At 34.4% G+C, this 20,354-nt stretch overlaps 1 protein-coding gene and 1 long non-coding RNA gene across 53 annotated transcripts in view; one reads left to right on the forward strand and one right to left on the reverse strand.

Moving 5' to 3' along the window:
- The window catches only part of LOC141379988 (uncharacterized), a 32,561-nt gene that overhangs the window by 7,404 nt on the left and 4,803 nt on the right, over positions 1-20,354 (forward strand). Inside the window, exon 3 of one of the 3 annotated variants that reach the window (XR_015520049.1) lies at positions 7,161-7,617. The exons of the other annotated variants lie outside the window; for them this stretch is intronic. This is a non-coding gene — a long non-coding RNA (uncharacterized LOC141379988). Of the gene's footprint in view, positions 1-7,160; positions 7,618-20,354 lie in introns of those variants that run through there. 3 annotated transcript variants of the gene reach the window in all.
- nedd4l (NEDD4 like E3 ubiquitin protein ligase) overlaps positions 795-20,354 on the reverse strand; it is a 152,491-nt gene continuing 132,931 nt past the window's right edge. For 47 of the 50 annotated variants that reach the window (XM_087300874.1, XM_087300873.1, XM_087300866.1 and 44 more), the window contains 14 exons: positions 19,347-19,401; positions 17,771-17,829; positions 16,496-16,561; positions 15,996-16,225; positions 13,901-14,022; positions 13,719-13,789; positions 12,817-12,912; positions 10,780-10,853; positions 10,627-10,687; positions 10,439-10,498; positions 8,745-8,852; positions 6,377-6,473; positions 5,759-5,831; positions 795-3,705 (listed from right to left, as the gene is read on the reverse strand). In XM_087300874.1, the coding sequence (XP_087157000.1) occupies positions 3,603-3,705; positions 5,759-5,831; positions 6,377-6,473; positions 8,745-8,852; positions 10,439-10,498; positions 10,627-10,687; positions 10,780-10,853; positions 12,817-12,912; positions 13,719-13,789; positions 13,901-14,022; positions 15,996-16,225; positions 16,496-16,561; positions 17,771-17,829; positions 19,347-19,401 (1,275 nt within the window). In that variant the 3' untranslated portion in view covers positions 795-3,602. Of the gene's footprint in view, positions 4,422-4,559; positions 4,839-4,912; positions 5,832-6,376; positions 6,474-8,744; positions 8,853-10,438; positions 10,499-10,626; positions 10,688-10,779; positions 10,854-12,816; positions 12,913-13,718; positions 13,790-13,900; positions 14,023-15,995; positions 16,226-16,495; positions 16,562-17,770; positions 17,830-19,346; positions 19,402-20,354 lie in introns of those variants that run through there. The other 3 variants (XR_015520012.1, XR_015520011.1, XR_015520013.1) reach the window with 2 other exon arrangements.

A 20,354-nucleotide genomic window follows, 5' to 3' on the forward strand; every position in this document is an offset into this window, starting at 1 on the left:
AACTTGTACAAATTATAATTTAAAATGATACCTTTATAAAACAACGTCTATGGTATCAAATCAGAAATAATTAAGAAACATTTTTTGTACAATTATAAGGAATAATTGACCACAGGTCAATAATAAAATAATGGTCAATATAATAAAATAATGCACACCGAAGTGGCCACAGCACAAAGCTGTTATTTAGTCAATCCTTACCTGAAACTACATTAGCTGTGCATTTATCTGAAAATTACTGTAGAATGTTCATCAGCCAATTAGAAACAAGAATTTAACAGCCTCATGGTATGACCACAAATCAGAAACATTACTTATAAATTACCAATCTGACAGTTTTTTTTTTGTCTTCATAACGTACAGTTATATGTTGTTGTATTTTTTGGCTTGCAATGTTTAGGCATAGGAAGTATAAAAAATTCAGTGAACTGAAATCCTTGAACTAGATTTGAAAAGACTGAATGGTTGCCAGATTCCACTCTGTTAGCTCTGCTGACTTTGACACAGGTCGAATCAATATATGGTGTAGCGGTGTATATTTGTAAAAAAAAGAAAACCCACACGATATAACACAAAAAAAAGTGTTTGCTTTTTTTTGTTGGCTTTAGGCAATCCAGTAAATGACAGAACTGTTTATGTCAATCGTCATTTTAGACTTCAAACCTTGAATAGCTCTTTGGGGAAATGTATAATCTTGGTTAAATTTACAGAATTCAAAATACAATGAGCCACTAATTGCATTCCATACATTTTATGACATTGAGGCTATTGAGTAAAACACCACCACACTGAAATACCATTTATCAGTTTATTTTGAACCAAGTTATACGAATCGCAAGATCTTGTGTTGAGCAGGAACCAGACAGTAAATGTTCCTCATCAATAAAAAAGAACTGTCTCTACAAAAGAGGAAGGGTAATTTATAACAATAACAATAATCATAATATTATCACAAACCTACAGAGCCACAGCGGCCCGAAAAGTGTGAGTGGGGAGGCGTACAGATAAAAGTCAGGAAAAGAAAAACGAAAAAAAGATTTAAGTCCTACAGATTGTTCCTACAGATTCCAAATTCACAATGAAAAACCAGAGCAAATCTTGATTCACATTGATGAATAAAAGCGACTCTGGATTCACAAAGTAGAATCAGAGTGACTCTAGATTCGCATTGAAAAACCAGTCACTCTGGTTCTTTAGTGTGAATCTGAAGTCCCTCTGAATCTAGAGCAACTATGGATTCACATCGATAAGCCAAAGTGATTCTAGATTCACAATAAAGAACCTGTGAGACTCCAGATTCACAATAAAAAACCTGTGAGACTCCAGATTGATGAACCAAAGTGATTATAGATTTACACTAAAGAACTAGAGACTCTAGATTCGAGTTGATGAACCAAAGTGATTCTAGATCCCCATTAAAGAACCAGAGAGACTCCCGATTCACATTGATGAACAAAGAATGATTCTAGATTCACACTAAAGAAATGAAGACTCCAGATTCACAATGATGACCCAAAGTGATTCTAGATTTACACTAAAGACCTGGAGACTCCAGATTCACAACGATGAACCAATGTGATTCTAGATTCACACTAAAGAACTGGAGACTCCAGATTCACAATGATGAACCAAAGTGATTCTAGATTCACACTAAAAAACCAAAGACTCCGGATTCAAGTTGATGAAACAAAGTGATTCTAGATCCTGATTAAAAAACCAGAGACTCCAGCTTCACATTGATGAAAAAAAAAGTGATTCTAGATTCACACTAAATGACCAGAGACTCCAGATTTACAATGATAAATCAAAGTGATTCTAAATTTACACACGCACGCACGCACGCACGCACACACGCACACACACACACACACACAAAACAAAGACTCTGGATTTGAGTTGATGAAACAAAGTGATTCTAGATCCTGGTTAAAGAACCAGAGAGACTCCAGATTCACATTGATGAACCAAAGTGATTCTAGATTGATTCACACTGAAGACTCAAAGAGACTCCAGATTCACACTGATGAACTAAAGTCACTGTAGATTTACACTGCAGAACCAGAGAGGCTCTAGATTCACAATGATGAACAAAAAGTGATTCTAGATTCACACTAAAGAACCAGAGAGACTCCAGTTTCACATTGATGAACAATAAGTGATTCTAGATTCAAACTGAAGCATCATCGTGACTGCAAATTCACACTGAAGAACCAAAATGACTTCAGGTTCATACTGAAGCAGAGTGACTCCAGATCTGCTGTAGGGACGAGCTGTAATCTGATATGTTAGCAGCAGGCCGATTATAAACAATAGATATTGCACCAGGTGAATGAGTGCTTATATAAGAAAAAAAAAGATAATCACATTCAAGTTCACAAATATATATGTGTTATGACCCTAGTGTGTGATCAATAAAGTGCCCTTTTAGGTACAGTGGTGTTAAAAGAAACAAAGAAAGAAAGAAAGACCGAAAGAAGGAAAGTTTACGACCTGAAAGTCTACAAGACTTGCAGTGTTGAATCACAGCGCTTTTTTTAAGATAGCTTCACTCTGTGTCGTTCTTTAATACTTCAAACACGTACAGTAAAAGAGTCCAACCGCTTCTTTCCCAGAAACAAAACTCATTTACAGCATTATGAACAGGTATAATCATAATAAAGATAAGAACAATACTTTTTCAATTGAAGAAAACCCTCTCCGACAAAACCACTTTGCCGATCTTTGCTCTGAACTGAGAAGAATAGCTTTAGAATTACTACGCAATCATATTGAAACACAAGATACATGTGCATGCCAGTTTTCATAGCAATACAATAATCATGTCGATCATGTTTTTTTTTTTTTGTCTTTTTTGTTTTTTTACCCACGATGATATGAATTTTGAATATAGCCAGGCCACTGATGCATTTCTGATAATGTTGTCGTTTAAAATAGTAAACCACATTGTTGGTACAAATATCCGTTTACTCTGTAAGATAATTATAATAACAGCGAGAATAATAAACTATTAAAAACAACTGCTTGCTTCTTGGCATTGCGAAAGACGATAAAAAAATAATCCTCGACCAAGGAAGGAAGGAAACTTGGCGTATTTTGTGGGATAAGGGAGGATGAGGATTGGGACCTTCATCCTGGCTGTCATTCCTAAGGTAATCTGGTGTTAGTTAAACCTGATAAAAGAGTTCGTTGTTGCCACTTTGCTGAACGTAATGCAAAAAAGGGTGTTTTTTAATGCTGGATCAAGGCCACGCCCATTCTGAGGCCACATCCACTGGAGGCTTCGAATACTGGAGTTTAGAATCCATAGCTGAATTTAAAAATAAAACATGTCAGGAAAGATTGTGATTTTGTCAGGAAAGATCTTGACGTACTGCAGGACTGTTTGTTTGACAGGGTTGACAGCTAATGCCGTTCCAGCTAGACAGATACATGCATATACTGCTGACATCACACACACCTGCGGCTGCTGCAATCTGGCTGTACAATGGCAACTCGAGAAACAGAGAGTGTGTATGTGAGTTTAGATATGTGTGTGTTGTACATGTCTTTGCTCGTCGGTTGCATTAGGAGATCAGGTATATAAAACAGGGGAGGGGGGTTCTTTAGTCGACGCCCTCAAAGCCTTGAGCGTTTTCCACCGCCATCAGAAGCTTTTCTCGCAGGTCTTCAAACGTTTCGTACATTGGGAGGTCCAAGCGATTAAAGCTGAATGGGGAGAAAATGGAATTGTTCAAAAACGCATTCAGCGCATTAGCAGTAGTAAATCTGTGAAAGCCAGCATGGAATAACAAATACTAAATGTATTATGTATGTACAATTTGTAATGAAATATTGTGAGAAAAAAAGGTTTTTATCTCACAATTAAAATGTAATATTTTACAATTCTGATTTATAAAATTTGTATTAAAAGTATTAAAAGTTTAATTTTTTTACTTTTTTTTTCTAACTTAACTCTTTTAATGACTTCTAAAAACGCAAATATTTTTTTCTGACTTCTAAAAATGTGAATTTCATTTCTGACTTGACTCTTTCTGATTCTAAAAATGAAAAAAAATAATAATCCTAACTTCTAAAATTTTAACTTTTCTTTCCGACTTCTTGTAAGTATTTTTTCTGACTTCTAAAAATGTGAACTGTTGGTTACACTTTATTTTGATGGTTCATTTGATGAATTAAGTTACATTGCATACATTCCATCTAATTCTCATTAAATTATAAGTAGACTGTTAAGTTGGGGTTAGGGTTAGCCTAGGTTGACACGTACATGCAAAGTTTCTTATAGTCATTTAATATCTGTTGAAGGAGCAGTAACACAAAATAAAGTGTAACCGAATATTTTTTTCTGACTTAAAATTTTTAACTTATCTTTTGACTTTTTCTGACCTTTTAATGTGAATTTTTTTCTGACTTTTAAAAATGTTCTGTTTTTTCAAAAACTTTTGGCTATTTCCTGACTTCTAAAATATTTTTTTTCCTGACTTCTAAAAATGGGAACTTTATTTCTGACTTCTAAAAATGGGAACTTTATTTCTGACTTCTAAAAATGTGAACTGTTGGTTACACTTTATTTTGATGGTTCATTTGATGAATTAAGTTACATTGCATACATTCCATCTAATTCTCATTAAATTATAAGTAGACTGTTAAGTTGGGGTTAGGGTTAGCCTAGGTTGACACGTACATGCAAAGTTTCTTATAGTCATTTAATATCTGTTGAAGGAGCAGTAACACAAAATAAAGTGTAACCGAATATTTTTTTCTGACTTAAAATTTTTAACTTATCTTTTGACTTTTTCTGACCTTTTAATGTGAATTTTTTTCTGACTTTTAAAAATGTTCTGTTTTTTCAAAAACTTTTGGCTATTTCCTGACTTCTAAAATATTTTTTTTCCTGACTTCTAAAAATGGGAACTTTATTTCTGACTTCTAAAAATGGGAACTTTATTTCTGACTTCTAAAAATGGGAACTTTATTTCTGACTTCAAAAAAATTTAACTTTTTTCACCAGATTCAATGACTTTTAAAGCACTATTTATTTTTAAATCAAGAACCTTTGTAATTCACATCCGAGCATATGTAGCAGCATAAAAGTCCTCACTGCACTTAATTCACTTGCACATAATTTTTTATCCGTTTTAAAAAGTCATTTTGAAAGAACTTTAATAAAATTTGTTGAATTCAATACTGGTTATGTTCATCTGCAGTTACAGAAACATTAATATGTGCATTTTATGTCATTTTTTCATTCTGCTTTTGACAATTGAGTCCAGTTCTTGAATAAATCATAAATAAATTTAATTTCAAATTTAATTCAAGCACTGTCAAGGACCTCTATTTTTAAGTACGTTCCAGGCCTTATATCCATATGTCTGAAATGTAGGTACTTTTAAGTACTTTCAAGAAGCGTGGCAACCTTGTAAAAATGTGAACTTTTTTCTGACTTCTAAAAATTTGAACTTATTTTCTGACTTTTTTCTGATCAAATCAAAATGATATTGACAAGATAGAGTATCTATTGTTTCAACTACAAATGCTCTTTTAATCTTTAACTTGAGTTTTTACCTTATTTTAAAAATACAAAGGGAAAGATAACTCACAACAGGTTTTTGTTAAATACAGTAGAATATTCTCTTTGTAAATGCGCCAAATAAAAACAATTATTTTAATACTATATAATACATTAAAATCTCCCAGAGAGTTTAAGATAACCTATAATGATGTTTACATGAATAAAGTGTTGAAACCCTACAGGTCTTACCAGGTGTGAGCCCGAGGGAGTTTGTCAGGAGTTCCCCACTGCTCAATAGTAAACAACTGCGGCCCATTGGAACCTGCAATAGACCACATGACTTGTCAAGAACCAATTAGAAAAGGGGCAAACTTGTTCTATAGGTCTCAAATGGGAACGCCAAGATGCTACAAACAGACCGTCTTCATGACATTGCCAAGGGAAATGACTCTAGTTGCAGTACTAATAGTGATGTTTTCTGAATGATCATTTTAGTTTTCCACAATATACTAGAACATATTTATGCATGTTATAAATGATATATACTTATTAGTCATTTTTTTTGTATACATAGAGCTTTTTTCTGTTATTATATTATAAATATACTGAAACTTAATTTTTAGTTAGTAATATGCTTTGCTATCAACTTCATTTGGACAATTTTAAAGGGGATTTTCTCTTTTATTTTAAGCCTCAGATTCCGGATTTTCAAGCAGATGTATCTTAACAAACCATACATCATTAATGGATTGAGATTTTGACAATATCTGAAAACATTTTTGATGTTTGAAAATGACTGGAATATATGACATATTAGCCAGGGCATATCTACTATACATATATGTGGCAGTGTATGTAGAGTTTTACCGTAGAGTTCAGCAAAGCCGTTCATTGGCACTCTGGATGTTCCAGTGACAAACTGTAGAAGCCTGATGCGCTTTTCTGCATCCATTAACAACACAGCCTAATGGAGACCATAAGAGAAATACAGTTATACCACTAACTAGCAGTCAATGAGCTTAAAATTATTACATAGACAAAACAGTGTTGAACTTTTGAAGAAATACATACAGTAGATTCACGTTTAAATAACCATCAATAAAAAAAATCATTGACATAAAGCTTTCTACTTAATGTACTCAAAACAGCCACAATACACATGCACTGCATTTAGATAAACATTCTCGAGTGTCAATATAAAAACCTTCATATTCTATTGTAAAATGTATTTATTACTTCTATAGCACTTTTACCATGTAGATTGCAGCTTAACATATATATTACTTGACAAAAGTCTTGTCGCCTACCCAAGTTTTTGGAACAACAAACAATAACTTGACTTGTAGTTGATCATTTGGTATTAGAAGTGGCTTCTATTAAAGACATAGGCCTCTAGTATTAGTGTTAATATTGTGTATGACTCCCATGAGCTTGGACGGCTGCATCCATACATCTCTGCAATGACTCAAATCACTTATTAATAAAGTCATCTGGAATTGCAAAAAAGTGTTCTTGCAGGACTCCCAGAGTTCATCAAGATTCTTTGGAATCATCTTCAATGCCTCCATCTTACCCCAGACATGCTCAGTAATGTTCATGTCTGGTGACTGGGCTGGCCAATCCTGGAGCATCTTAACCTTTTTTCTTTCAGGAACTTTGATGTGGAGGCTGAAATATGAGGAGCAGCGCTATCCTGCTGAAGAATTTGCCCTCTCCTGTGGTTTGTAATGTAATGGCAGCACAAATGTCTTGATACCTCAGGCTGTTGATGTTGCCATCCACTCTGCAGATCTCTCACATGCCCCAACACTGAATGTAATCCCAAACCATGAATTTTCCTTCACCAAACTTTCACCAAACTGTGAGAATCTTAGGTCCATGCAGGCTCCAATAGGTCTTCTGCAGTATTTGTGATTGATCAGAAAAATCGACCTTCTGCTACTTTTCCAAGGGATCAACTAGAAGGTATTATTTGTTGCTCTTACAACTGGGATTAACTTTTGTTAGGTAGTGTATATGGAGAAAAGTGTCAAATCCTAAATATTTCAAATTGTGGAACATTCTAGCAATTCAGGAGCGCAAACAAGTAGTGTGAACTAAAATTCAGGAAAAAAAAAATGCAGAATCATTTTTGCTACTTCTATGCCCTATTTTTAATTAGAGAGGACTTGAATTCATGAAGATAAGATTGGAAAAAGTTAGATTTTGTTGGAATTTTGAATCGACACCTATCTTATGTTAAGAAGAAAAGATCTCCATTGAGTGTGATTTAAAGATCCTGTTTTATGTTTTGCATATATAAATGTGCATATATATATATATATATATATATATATATATATATATATATATATATATATATATATATGTGGAAAGAGCAGCTCAGGCTTCAGACGCTGATAAGGAGTTGCTAATGCCTCTTTCATCACAGCAAACACTGGATGAGCCTCACATCAAACAGACTTTGATCAGTGCACTGGGCTGGAGGTCACACACACGCACGCACGCATGCATAAGTTTGAATACATTTGATTGAGTTCACGTCTCACGAGTTGAGTTTTTCAATACGATATACTGTTTTTTTATGATTTATTTAGTTCATCTAGACTTTATGAAGCACTTTGGCTGTTTATGAACAACTGGTGGTTGTTTTTAATGTATTATGTAATATAGAAAAATTGAAATGTAACATTTTTAAACCTAATGGATTCTGTTCCAATGCCTCAAATTAAAAGTAGAGAATTTGGCTATATACAAATCTTAAGGAAAAAAAAACATTTATTGTAATCCTCAATGCATTTCAGTTTGTGATGCATAGAATAAATCATAAAAATCAGATAATGAAGGAACAAAACTAAAATTTGCGAGTTCACTAAAAATGAAAATTCTGTTATATTTTCCTCACCATTGCCTTTTCACCATTCAGTTTCTTTCTACTGTCAAACACAACCAAAGATATTCTGAAGAAAGCTGGAAACCTGTAACCATTGACTGATAATATATTTAGTCCTTCTATGTAAGTAAATGGTTACCAGTTTCCAAAAATATCTTCTTTTGGGTCTTTCAGAAGAAATTCAAACAGGTTTATAACGATTTATACGGTGTCAACAGTGACATTATTTATTTTGGGGTGAACTGTCTCTTTATAAATGCATAATACCATACTAATACAGAATGATTGCGTCTAAACTTATGATGCATACAAAACACACAGATTCTTAACGCTTGTACTTGCCTTCCAGAACCACTGGATGACGGGGTGATTTGGACAGTAGCCGTTCTTATAGACAGTGTGTTGCCTCCAGTCATTGACGTCCACATCTCCCAGACCACACATCAACAGCTGGAGAAACAGACAATATTACACACATTATTATTAACTTTACACTCATCATCCTCTAGATCACCCTATATTCCCTACATCCATGCTGAATGTACAGTGCTCAGCATAAATGAGTACACCCCATTTTGAAAATTAATATTTGTATCCATTTTTTGATAATATGGGTAATATATTTTGGTGCATTTAAACAAAACAGATTTATTAAACAGATATATTTATTAAAATATTATTTTAGTCACCGAACATTCATGCAAAATATTACAAAACAAAAGTACAACCCACATTCCGACAAAGGTTTATATATATTTTTAGTTTCTTTTGGTTTTTGCTATTTTTTAAAATGTTATTTAATATTTTTCCCTCACATACAAATTTGAGCTACTTTTTTAACCCTTAACGTAGGTTATTTTGTTAGATTAGCTCCAGATTTGGTATTAGACTGAATAATATATATGCACAAATATAATATTGTAAATCATCTTATAGATAATATTATTTTAAATGAGAGATTTGTGGGGGGTGTACTTATAAAAGCTGAGCACTGTATATTATTATTATTTTTTTTAAATTTTAATAATCGGTCAATAACTTAAAAGTAAATATTATATTGTCATGCATTAGGAAAGTAATGAACAGAAACTAAATAGTCTTTATGAATTTGTGTTTCTATACCTAAATTTGAGCTAGCACATTCACCCCATTCGCAGAAGTTGTAACGTTCAACTATTGATGGCAAGCAAATCTAATAATAATATGAATAATAATAAGATTGTGCTGTACAAATGTTATGCCCTTCTTGTGAATTTGATTTTAAAACTACTACATAACTAAAGAGCTTACACATGCTGGTAGTCTGACCATTAAAAAAAATGAAAATAAAGCCCAAAACACAAAGCCCCAATAAAAAAAAAATTTAAAAAAATCATTAAAAAACACAGACACACATAAACAACACAAAAAACCTCCTGAAAAAACTAAACAAAACAGCCCACCCAAAAAAACAACTCCATAAAAACAAAATGCAAAAACAAAAAACAAAACATCTTTCCCATAAAAAACAACTACTCCCTAAAAAGTAAAAACACAAACAAATCACACAAAAATACACCCCCACCCCACCACAAAATAACCCCCAAAACAGCTAAACCAAATACAAAAAACAAACAAAAAAATCCCCAAAAAAAAACAAACACGCAAACAAAAAGGCAGCCCTTCCCCCAATAACCAAACAAACACACGTGTCAAACACTTAAATGTTGTATATAAATCAGGTATTCCAAAAACAGTTTCACTCTGCTGAAATCATGCAGCAAATACACTGCATTATAAATAATACAGCAGACTCTCTACTGGCTGTCAGACTGAGCCCACAGTATATGGTTTTATCTTTTATCTATTTATTATCTGCTGCAACGATGAATTTAAGTGTGATGTTCACTCCCTGTGCAAACACCAGCTCAGAGAGAAATGCATGAGTGAAGAGCTGATTCATTCAACAAAACAGAGACACTTTGATAAGTGTGTTAGCTATAAAGGATTATTTTTTAAAAATAAAAACAGCAGAGTATAATGTGGGAAGCCAATACCTCCAGTTCGTTTTCATCAAAAATCTTTATTAAGTCGATGGGAATGAGTTCAGTGAAGCCCTGTTGAGCAGATATAAGACATGATCATTATATCACACTGGAATGCTGTTATTACTGTTAATCAAACTTCTGCCTCCACCTAGTGGCAACAGCTAGAACTACAGGAAACTGTTTAACTGATCACGTACTTCCAAAAAGGCGTTCATCTGTTTCTGGACCCTGTTCACAAACCTCCACTGAATCACCAGACTGTACAGAGTCACAAAAGGATATTGTTCATAAAACATAATGTATACCATTTGTAGGGTTTTGCATATGGAGTAAGAGAAACAAACACTCACTCGATGTATTCCTTCTTGTTGTCGTTGGTTACAACCATGTCTGATCCGCTTGGCTTCAAATCTACCTGATATGTCTATTAATATAAAAATGCATGGTCAAAATAAATGCATGTACTCAATAGCAGATTCTAAAATATTTAAAATGGCTTAAAACTAATAAAAAGAAACACAGTAATGGTTAAAAGTGATGTTTGAAGAGGAATTTTGCACAGTATGTTTATATGACACATACATTTGATTAAACGATTATATATATACATATTTATTTTTGTTCTAAATGTAAAAAAAATTATGAATATAAAATAAATAAACTAATATATTAAATATAAAGCTTAACTTGCTTGAATTAACAGACAATAAGCAAGCAAATAAAGGCAATCTACAGTTAGATTACAGTGCAGTTCATAAAATATGGGACTGGGCAATATGTTTAAAAAAAAATACACAAAGTACATATTGATCACAGTATAATCTCGGCTGATCTGGGACAGACTTCAGTAACCTATTTAATACCAGATAAAAAAAAAGTATTGCAGGCCCTTCAGGACAAAGTATATTTATTCTCAGAGCCATTTCAGTAAAAAAAACAGGCACTCTTTGTTAATAGGCAAAGCTTAGATTTGAAAACCTTTTAATGTAAAATTTGTAATTTTGTGTCACATTTTCACAGGTTCTGCTTTTGAGCACAGAAAGAACTCTGATAATTTCATTATATTTACATGGGTGTGTTGGTATGGCTATCAGTTTGTTTTGTATGTGTATACTGAGTATGTGTGTAAAAGCTACATTTTATTCAAGGTAATTATTTAAAATAATACTTTTATTGTTTCAAAACGTTAAGAAAAAAATGTGATGCATATATAATGCATTAGTAACCAAATACCAACCAAAGAACACCCACCCTATCCCGACAGAGCCATACAAAAACAAACACATGCAAAAATAAATAATAACAGTAATAAAATAATATTTCTTGTGTAAAATACATTAAGACAGTTAAGACAGTTCTGCACATAAACATTCCAAAGAAAATGAAAAATATATTAAATAAGGTAATTATATTTAGACCGTTAAAAAATGATAATGTGTCATGCAAAACTAATAATCTACCTTCGGTATGTGGAATATAATGCAGCTTTAAGTAAATAAATGGTGATTTAAAGGGTTAAATAAAAGATGAGCCAATTTTGGTTGTAAATATAGTTCTGTGTACAAATTAAATATGCTACCAATTAAATATGCTTAATTAAAACAATGCTGGGTGTCAATCCCAAACAATCCTTGAGGGTTTTTTGAGACAACTTAATTGTTTAATGTTCAATTCATTTAAATTTGTAAAAACTAATAAGTTAACTTAAGGCATCACGGTGGCGCAGTGGGTAGCACATTCGCCTCACAGCAAGAAGGTTCGAGCCTTTGCTGGGTCAGTTGGCATTTCCGTGTGGAGTTTGTATATTCTCTCCATGTTGGTTTTCTTCCAGGTGCTCCGGTTTCTCCCACAGTCCAAAGACATGTGCGATAGGTGAATTGGGTAAGCTAAATTGTCCGTAGTGTATGAAAGTGTATAGGTGTTTCTCAGTGATGGGATGCAGCTGGAAGGGCATCCCCTGCGTAAAACTTATGCTGGATAAGTTAGCGGTTCATTCCGATGTGGCAACCCCAGATTAACAAAGGGACTAAGCCAAAAAGAAAATGAATGAATGAAACAATGCTGACACATTTTGGCCTCTGTTAACCTACTGTATGTTTTACTTGTTAGCAAGAAAAAAACTTTTATATTTTTGTTTTGGTGTTTGTCCTGTCCATCCAATATTCCCACTGAGAAATCAGAGCACAATCAAATATTTTATTGGTAGCAGACGTTAATAATGTTTTCTTGCAATATTACAAATTATCCAAATGAATTGGGAGAACATATAAATGTTTCACACTCCTTAAGCACAACTATGCGATACATATGAATAAAGTACTCTTTATGTAGTCCACACATCACATTTGGCCAATACTGTCTATTTAACAACATTAGATTAATATTACCTGTCCAAAGTTGTCCTCATCAATACAGAACCGTAAGTCTAATTCTGTGGGATCGTTTTCCAGAATCCACTTCAGGGAGTTGTAGTATTCGCTGTCCTACATGGTGAACACAAATCAGAAAATAACAAGCATTAACTCATCCTAATAGACACATTTAAACATTTCATAAAAGTTTTTTTTCATTGCGTTAATAGTGTTAAGTCTCTCTTGAAGAAATAATTTGTAAATAGACTCATTTTACAACTTCCCCAAAGTTAAACAGTCAAGACTTCTAATTTTGAATCCATTAAGTCTATCGTCGGCAGGAGCAATTTTAGCTTAGCTTAGCATAGATCATTAAATTGGATTAGACCATTAGCATTTCATTCATGATCTCAAATTTTACTATTTGAAGCTTGACTATTCTGTAGCAATGATTCAGCACTGTTACGGTCCAAACATCAGCACCGTTACCTACCTATTTTCAGTCACTGTGTAAAGTCATTGTGCCAGCTGCAGCCATGGTTAGTTATTTGATTGTTACAGCAGAATAAGAGTATAGTTCCTATCCATATTGACCAAAAAAAATAGCAGCTTTACCATTGGTCTTAGTACATGATGTAACTACAGAAGAGTCAAGCTTTAAATAGAAAGATTTTATTTTTGAAATTGTCAAGTAAGATGCATAACAGTCTAATCCGATTCAATGATTTATGCTAAGCTAAGCTAAAAGTGTTCTCGTCGGATCTAGAGATCGACTAAAAAAATGTTGATAAAAATGGTAAAACTCAACTGTTAGACTTTATGTGACTTGCAAAATTTAAACCTTTGACATTGCTTTAACAATAAGTGTTCCTAAATTAGTGTGTGTGTGTGTGTGTGTGTGTGTGTGTGTGTGTGTGTGTGTGTGTGTGTTAACGCACCACTGACTCCATGTCATTCAGTGTGATCTGTTTGCCCAGCATCATCTTATAAAACGGTCGAATGAAGAAACCTGAACAGCAAACACACACAAACATAAACATTACAACTCCAAAAATTTAAAACAGAAGCTAATAACAGAATACTACTCAAAAATAGACAACCGATATAAATGAAAACATACCGTCCAAGAGTTTGCCATGATAAACAGCCATGCCGGCCACTCGACCAATGAACTTGAAGTATGAGAGGTGATCCTCATTACACAGGCCAGAGTTGGGATTGATCTGAAGGGTGTAGTTATCTCTGCGCACAGACAGAAGAGAGACGGTAAATGAATGAATGATGATGATGCTGCTGCTGCTGCTGGCGCTGCTCTGGCCAATAATGAGTGTCAGCGGGGGAGATTTAACAAGATAACAGAGCAGATCTCAAACACTGTCAGTGCTCTCACGCTTGCAGAACAACACTGAGAAAAAATGAAAAGCACACCGGGGAAAATGACAGGCAGAGGAAGGTGGATGAAGAGGATGGCAGACAAAGGGAAAGATATAGAGACGGACGGACAAACAGACAGATAAATAGATAAAAATTAGACCAAACCCACAGCCACAAGACAGATAGACTGATAAATGGAAGAATGAGACAGACACAGATTTAAATAAAAAATAGAATGAATGAACAGACAACATAACAAACATACGATAGAACAAATGAGAATGATTGGCAGAACAAAAAACTTATAGAACAAATACTTGATGGATGGATGGATAGATAGATAGATAGATAGATAGATGACAAATAAATGAAAGAATGACAGATTTGTAGAACGCTAAACGCATAAAATGAGGCAGACTGAGAAAACTAATGAATGAATAACAGAAAAAAGAATAGAACAAACAAAAGAATGAATGACAGAACAAACAAACAAGATGGATGGACGGATGAAAGGGTACAAAAATAAATGGATAGATGAAGAGATGAATGAAAGAGTACAAAATAAACTCATGGATGAAGAGATGAATAAAGGTGCAGAAAAATGGACGGACGGACGGACAGACAGACAAAGATAGATAGTAAAGCCTCTGGAATGAAAGCTTAAAGGTGCAGTTAAAGGTAAGACCTTGTGGTTGAACTTGGTTTTGCACTCATAATTCAATACTTCATCACCCGAACCCTTCTTCAAGGACACCACGCAAACACAGGTTGCCAGATTAAAGACAGTAACATGACCAAGTGTGCCTGACTGGCGAGCCTACACTACATGCAACAGCACACAACGACAAGCGAGTGAGGTGAAAAATAGAATCTTTACCATGTTCAAGAAATGATTTATATATTTTGCGGCTGAACAGCAGCATAAACTATTATGACAATGATCACCTCGGGTATTAATTATGTGCTTTTTTTAGTGCCAAATAGTCTCAATGTGACTGGGTATTTTTTATGCAAAATGTTCCTTTTAACATTTATTTCCATACTGAAAACAGAAGCAGATAGTTCACTTCAGATCTTAAAAGTAAAATAAATATATTTGAAATTTAATGCGACAGTGTAAACCAACAAATATTCCTTCAGCATGCATGTACTTCTAATGATTAAAGAGATTTAATATGAATTAATAAGATTTTTAAAAATACTATTTGGTTGGAGTGCAGTGAATGCACTATTCTGTGCTTCTGAATGGCAGTATTTAAATGTTTCTGTCATGTTGCATCTGGTGCAGACAGTCAAACTGGTATCTTGTTACATTGCGTGTTGTTAGGACATGGTGTTACAATTGATACTACTCATCTAATGTTTACATTTTAAATATTTATATTACTTGCTAATTAAAAACAACATAATGTGGAACTATGAATCTGCGTCTCATTTCGGATGCTGCTAGTGTCCTGCAGAAGTCGCATTCATTTACATTGAAACAGCATTCAAGACTGAAATTAAATACAGAGGTTTTCAACAAAGGCAACCCGGGCGCTGAAATATAATTTGGTAAACTTACAGTGGGCTGAATATAGAGACCAAAACAAAGACAGACTTTCCTGCACGTAACACACATTTTTAAAGTAGAATACTTGACTTCAGCATTGTTTTGAAAAGTGAAGGCATGTTCACTTAGCATGTTTCTTAAATTTCTCCAAACATACAGTATTATGATATTTCTATGATTTAGAAGAGTCAAAAACTTACAAACAGCACCTTTACGGTATACTAGTGGAGGCAGATAGTCATTTGCTAACTAAGTTGAAACTGGACAACACAAACATGCAGACACTTACGTGGCCGAGTACTCGAACAGCCCATAATAAGGGTTGAACATCTCCTTAGAGAGCAGGAAGAACCATTCTCGGGCCACACCGCCATAATCCAGACCCTTCTCTGACTCAAACTCAATCCACAGACGGGCCTTCAGGCTGTCAGGTCTCTTGAGGGACATGATTCGTCTGTAGGACTCCTCAAAGATGTTATTCCTGTGCAGCTTCATCTCAAAGCGGTTGGGGATATCTGCCTGCAGGCGGGACACAAAGAGAACATCATCAAATATTCAGAATGACTAAATAATAACCTGAAGCTCTCTAACGGCTTAAAACGAATGTCTGAATCAATCACAGCGCAGTAAACGGCTGCATTTCTGTGGTGTGAAGAACAACTTAACACCCCACTGAAAAAAAAACAAAAATGCTCTTCACTCCTCGACAAGGATCTGACGCAGAATAAATTAGTGTGCCCAGGAATACAGCATGTGACAGAAAGAGCTCACTGTGTCACCGTTTCTTACCGGTTTCTTTAACTTCTTCCTGAAGTAGTCGTATTTCTGCTTGAATTCTCTTGAATACGGCACCGCCTAGCGGAAGACAAAAAGATAAATAATCAATACTTTAAACATATCAGTGGATCAGCAAAATAAACAAAAATCACACTGGAGTTTTGAAAAGATCACAATGAAAGTAATCTTTAATAGGTTTATACTTTGTACATTTTCTGGGTTTCAGGACAGAGCCACACACCACCGCTAGATGGCACCACTTCTTGTTTCCACAGATTGTAATTGTTCCTGTAATTTAGTAGACTCTCAAATCCAATGCGATAAAAAAAACTATTTCTTTAGCGAAAAAGGGCCCTTTCAATCTGAAAGTGCCCCTCATTCACCCCATTTACCCCCGCAACTTTGAGATTATGCACCAACTGTGCCCCCCCGCTGCCATTTTAAGTCGCTATCACTCTGCCCACTTCGAATTACAGGAGTCACTCTATTAAGCTTGGATAATACAGAAATCTTTATTTATATAGAAAAATCACATACCTGATCAAAACAATAATAAAACCAACTAAAAATGATTTGTTTTGTCATTTAATTTGTCTTAAAAAAATGTAATTAAAAAACATGGCATTACTTTTACAACCATAATTCAGAATTTTTTTTTTTTTTAAATAATGCAAAAACTACAAATTTACATTATTATTATTATTATAAAATACACATTTCATAAACTAATTTTAAATTAAGTGGTTTTATTTTTTTCTCAACTAAATTAATTAGCAAGCAAAACTTAGCTATTTATTTTTATATATGTTTGTCCAAATAAAAAAACATTTCAAATAAAAATCATCTCTACAACTTTTGCAACTGTAATTCAGAAAAAAATGATTTAAAAATAATGCAAAAACTACAAATTTACTATATTTTTTATAATACAATACACATTTCACAAGCTCATGTTAATTTAAGTTAATTTAATTGTTCTTTTAATTTAATTTATGATTTAAAAAAAATATTAAATTACTTCTGTAACTGTAATTCAGGAAAAATGGTTTTAAAAAATAAAACGTTGGGTTAAAATGTTTTTTAACAAATTATGCAAAAACTACAAATGTACTATATTATTATATTAAAATACACATTTCACAAGCTAATTTTAATTCAAGTAGTTTTTTTCTCAGCTTAATTTAATAGCAAGCAAGCAAAAATCTATCCATTTATTTTTGTCCACATATTTTTCACATATACAGAAAGAGACAGATTGTGACTGCAAAATAAGAGAAAAACACTTACGGGTCCAGTTATGGCAGGACTCTGGAGACGAGGGTCTTCCCACTGTGTTTTTTTGTTGTCTGAGAAGGAGAAGAGGAACTTTATTAGCTCATATACATATACAGATGAAGTCAAAATGATTAGCCCTCCTGTGAATTGTTTTTTTCTTTTTCAATTACTTCCCAAATTATGTTTAACCAAGCAAGGAATTCATCACATTATTTTTTATTTATCTCTTATTTGTTTTATTTTCAGTTAGAATAAAGCTGGTTTAAATTTTTTAATAACCATTTAAGATCAATATTATAAGCCCCTTAAGCTATATATGTATTTTTCAGATTGTCTACTGAACAAACTAATTACCCTAACTGGCCTATTTAACCTAGTTCCGCCTTTAAATGTCACTTTGAACAGAAAAACAGTATCTTAAAAATATCTAGTCAAATATTTTTTTACTGTCATCATGGCAAGGATAAAAAAAATCTGTTATTAAAGTTATTATGTTTAGAAATGTGTTGATAACATATTCCATCTGTTAAACAGAAAGTGGGGAGAAACATAAACAGGGGGGCTAATAATTCAGGAGAGCTAATACTTCTGACTGCAACTGCTTACTGTATAAAGTATGTGCTTATTTTAAAGCAATCTGAATAAAAGTACAGAGTGATGCTTCAACGGAAAGCTCTGTGTACGTTATTGAATCTGACAAGCACTAGAGGTCAATTGTGACTGTGTGGCGCTGACAAACAGAACAGGTGTGTATTGATCGCAGCAGCAGATTCAGCAGTGTGTGAACACACCTGTGACAGAGACGAACACTGAGGGCAGAAGTAAAACGATCTAACAACTCTTGTTACCTTAAATATCTAAATACCTATTGATCACACTGAACAGCATACAGTTACAGTACAGACACTAAATAGGAACTTGAGAGCTCATATGTATGCAAATTACTTTAATGTTTGCATACAACATAAGCCAGGAAGATTTAATAGAATATTTAAGAGCTAATATGTATTACAGGAGGCGATACAGTGGCTCAATGGTTAGCACTATCGCCTCACAGCAAGAAGGTCTCTGATTCGAGTCACGGCTGGGTTAGTTGGCATTTCTGTGTGGAGTTTGCATGTTCTCCCCACATTCGCGTGGGTTTCCTCCGGGTGCTCTGGTTTCCCACATAGTCCAAAGACATGCAATACAGGTGAATTGGGAAAGCACTCCGTAGAGTCCGTAGAGTGTGTGTGTGAATGAGTGTGTATGGATGTTTCCTAGAGATGGGTTGCAGCTGGAAGGGCATCCGCTGCGTAAAACATATGCTGGAAAAGTTTGCGGTTTATTCCGCTGTGGTGACCCCAGATTAATAAATGGACTAACCCGAAAAGAAAATGAATGAATGAAAAAATCAGGAACTTTGACATTTAAATTGGAACTGATACAGCATGAACATAGAATTGTGAGATTCAATTTTGGAAACTTTAAGAAACAAACTTGGAACTTTGAGATTGAAACTCAGAACTCTAAGCTCATTTGAAAATTGAGCTATTAACTCAGAAACAAATGCATTTTGCTTTTCCTTTCAAAATATGTCCATCCTTACTGTGATCAATGTAAAAGGTTCTTCCATCAGCATGCACTCGTTCCTCCCACCCAGGCTGTGGAGATTAAAAGAGAAAGAGAGACATTAACACCAGTCCACCGGACCTGACACACCACTGCAACATCAACACAACAACTGTCAACGGATAAAATGACGGGAGGAAGGAACAGAAAGATATGAAGAGTCCTCGGTTCAGTGTGGGAGAGCTTCCACAACAGGGATCCACTGACATGCAGAAAAGATCTTGTCAATTCACTCTCGCTCTGACAAACACAAACTCGCTCTGCTTCGGAGCCCTGCAAACCCACGTCAATACCAACATCACAGGCAGCTGCCAGGCCTGACATGAATCACAGCCAGGGATACACATCAACTCATAACCCACGACACCAAGGGAAGCTGTTTTACCACCCACACACGGGATCCGGAGAGGGGACAAGACCTTCGTTCATGACTTAGACTTCGTTCATGACAGAGACTGTGAGCCAGCACTGAAGACACCATGGCTCTCGTGCTGAATGGGCATCAGCCAAAATTGGCATCGAATGAAGCACAAGGGTGGAGAATGCAGAGGAGAGGAAATGATGAGCCACACAAACGTGCAGAGAGAAACATAAAGAGGGGAAGATGGAGGAGGAATAAACCAATTTTAAAAGTAAAATGGACAAATACAGGTCAATAAGAGGGTTCTGGATGTTAAAATACCATATTAAAATACCAAAATGTTCAGGTTACCCAGCTAGAAATCTTGCATAGACATCTGATTGACATCTAAAAGGGACGTCTCATAGACATCCAAAAGGGACGTCTCATAGGCATCTAAAAAGGTCTCAGACATCTAAAAAGGAGGTCTCATACACATCTAAAAAGAAAGTCGCATAGACATCTAAAAAGAAAGTCTGAAAAGGGAAGTCTCATAGACATCTAAAAGGGACATTTCATTGACATCTAAAAGGGACGTCTCATAGACATCTAAAAAGGAGGTCTCATAGACATCTAAAGAGAAGT

Source organism: Danio rerio, chromosome 21 (genome assembly GCF_052040795.2).
Source record: "Danio rerio strain M-AB ecotype USA chromosome 21, GRCz13ab, whole genome shotgun sequence".
Lineage (NCBI taxonomy): Eukaryota > Metazoa > Chordata > Actinopteri > Cypriniformes > Danionidae > Danio > Danio rerio.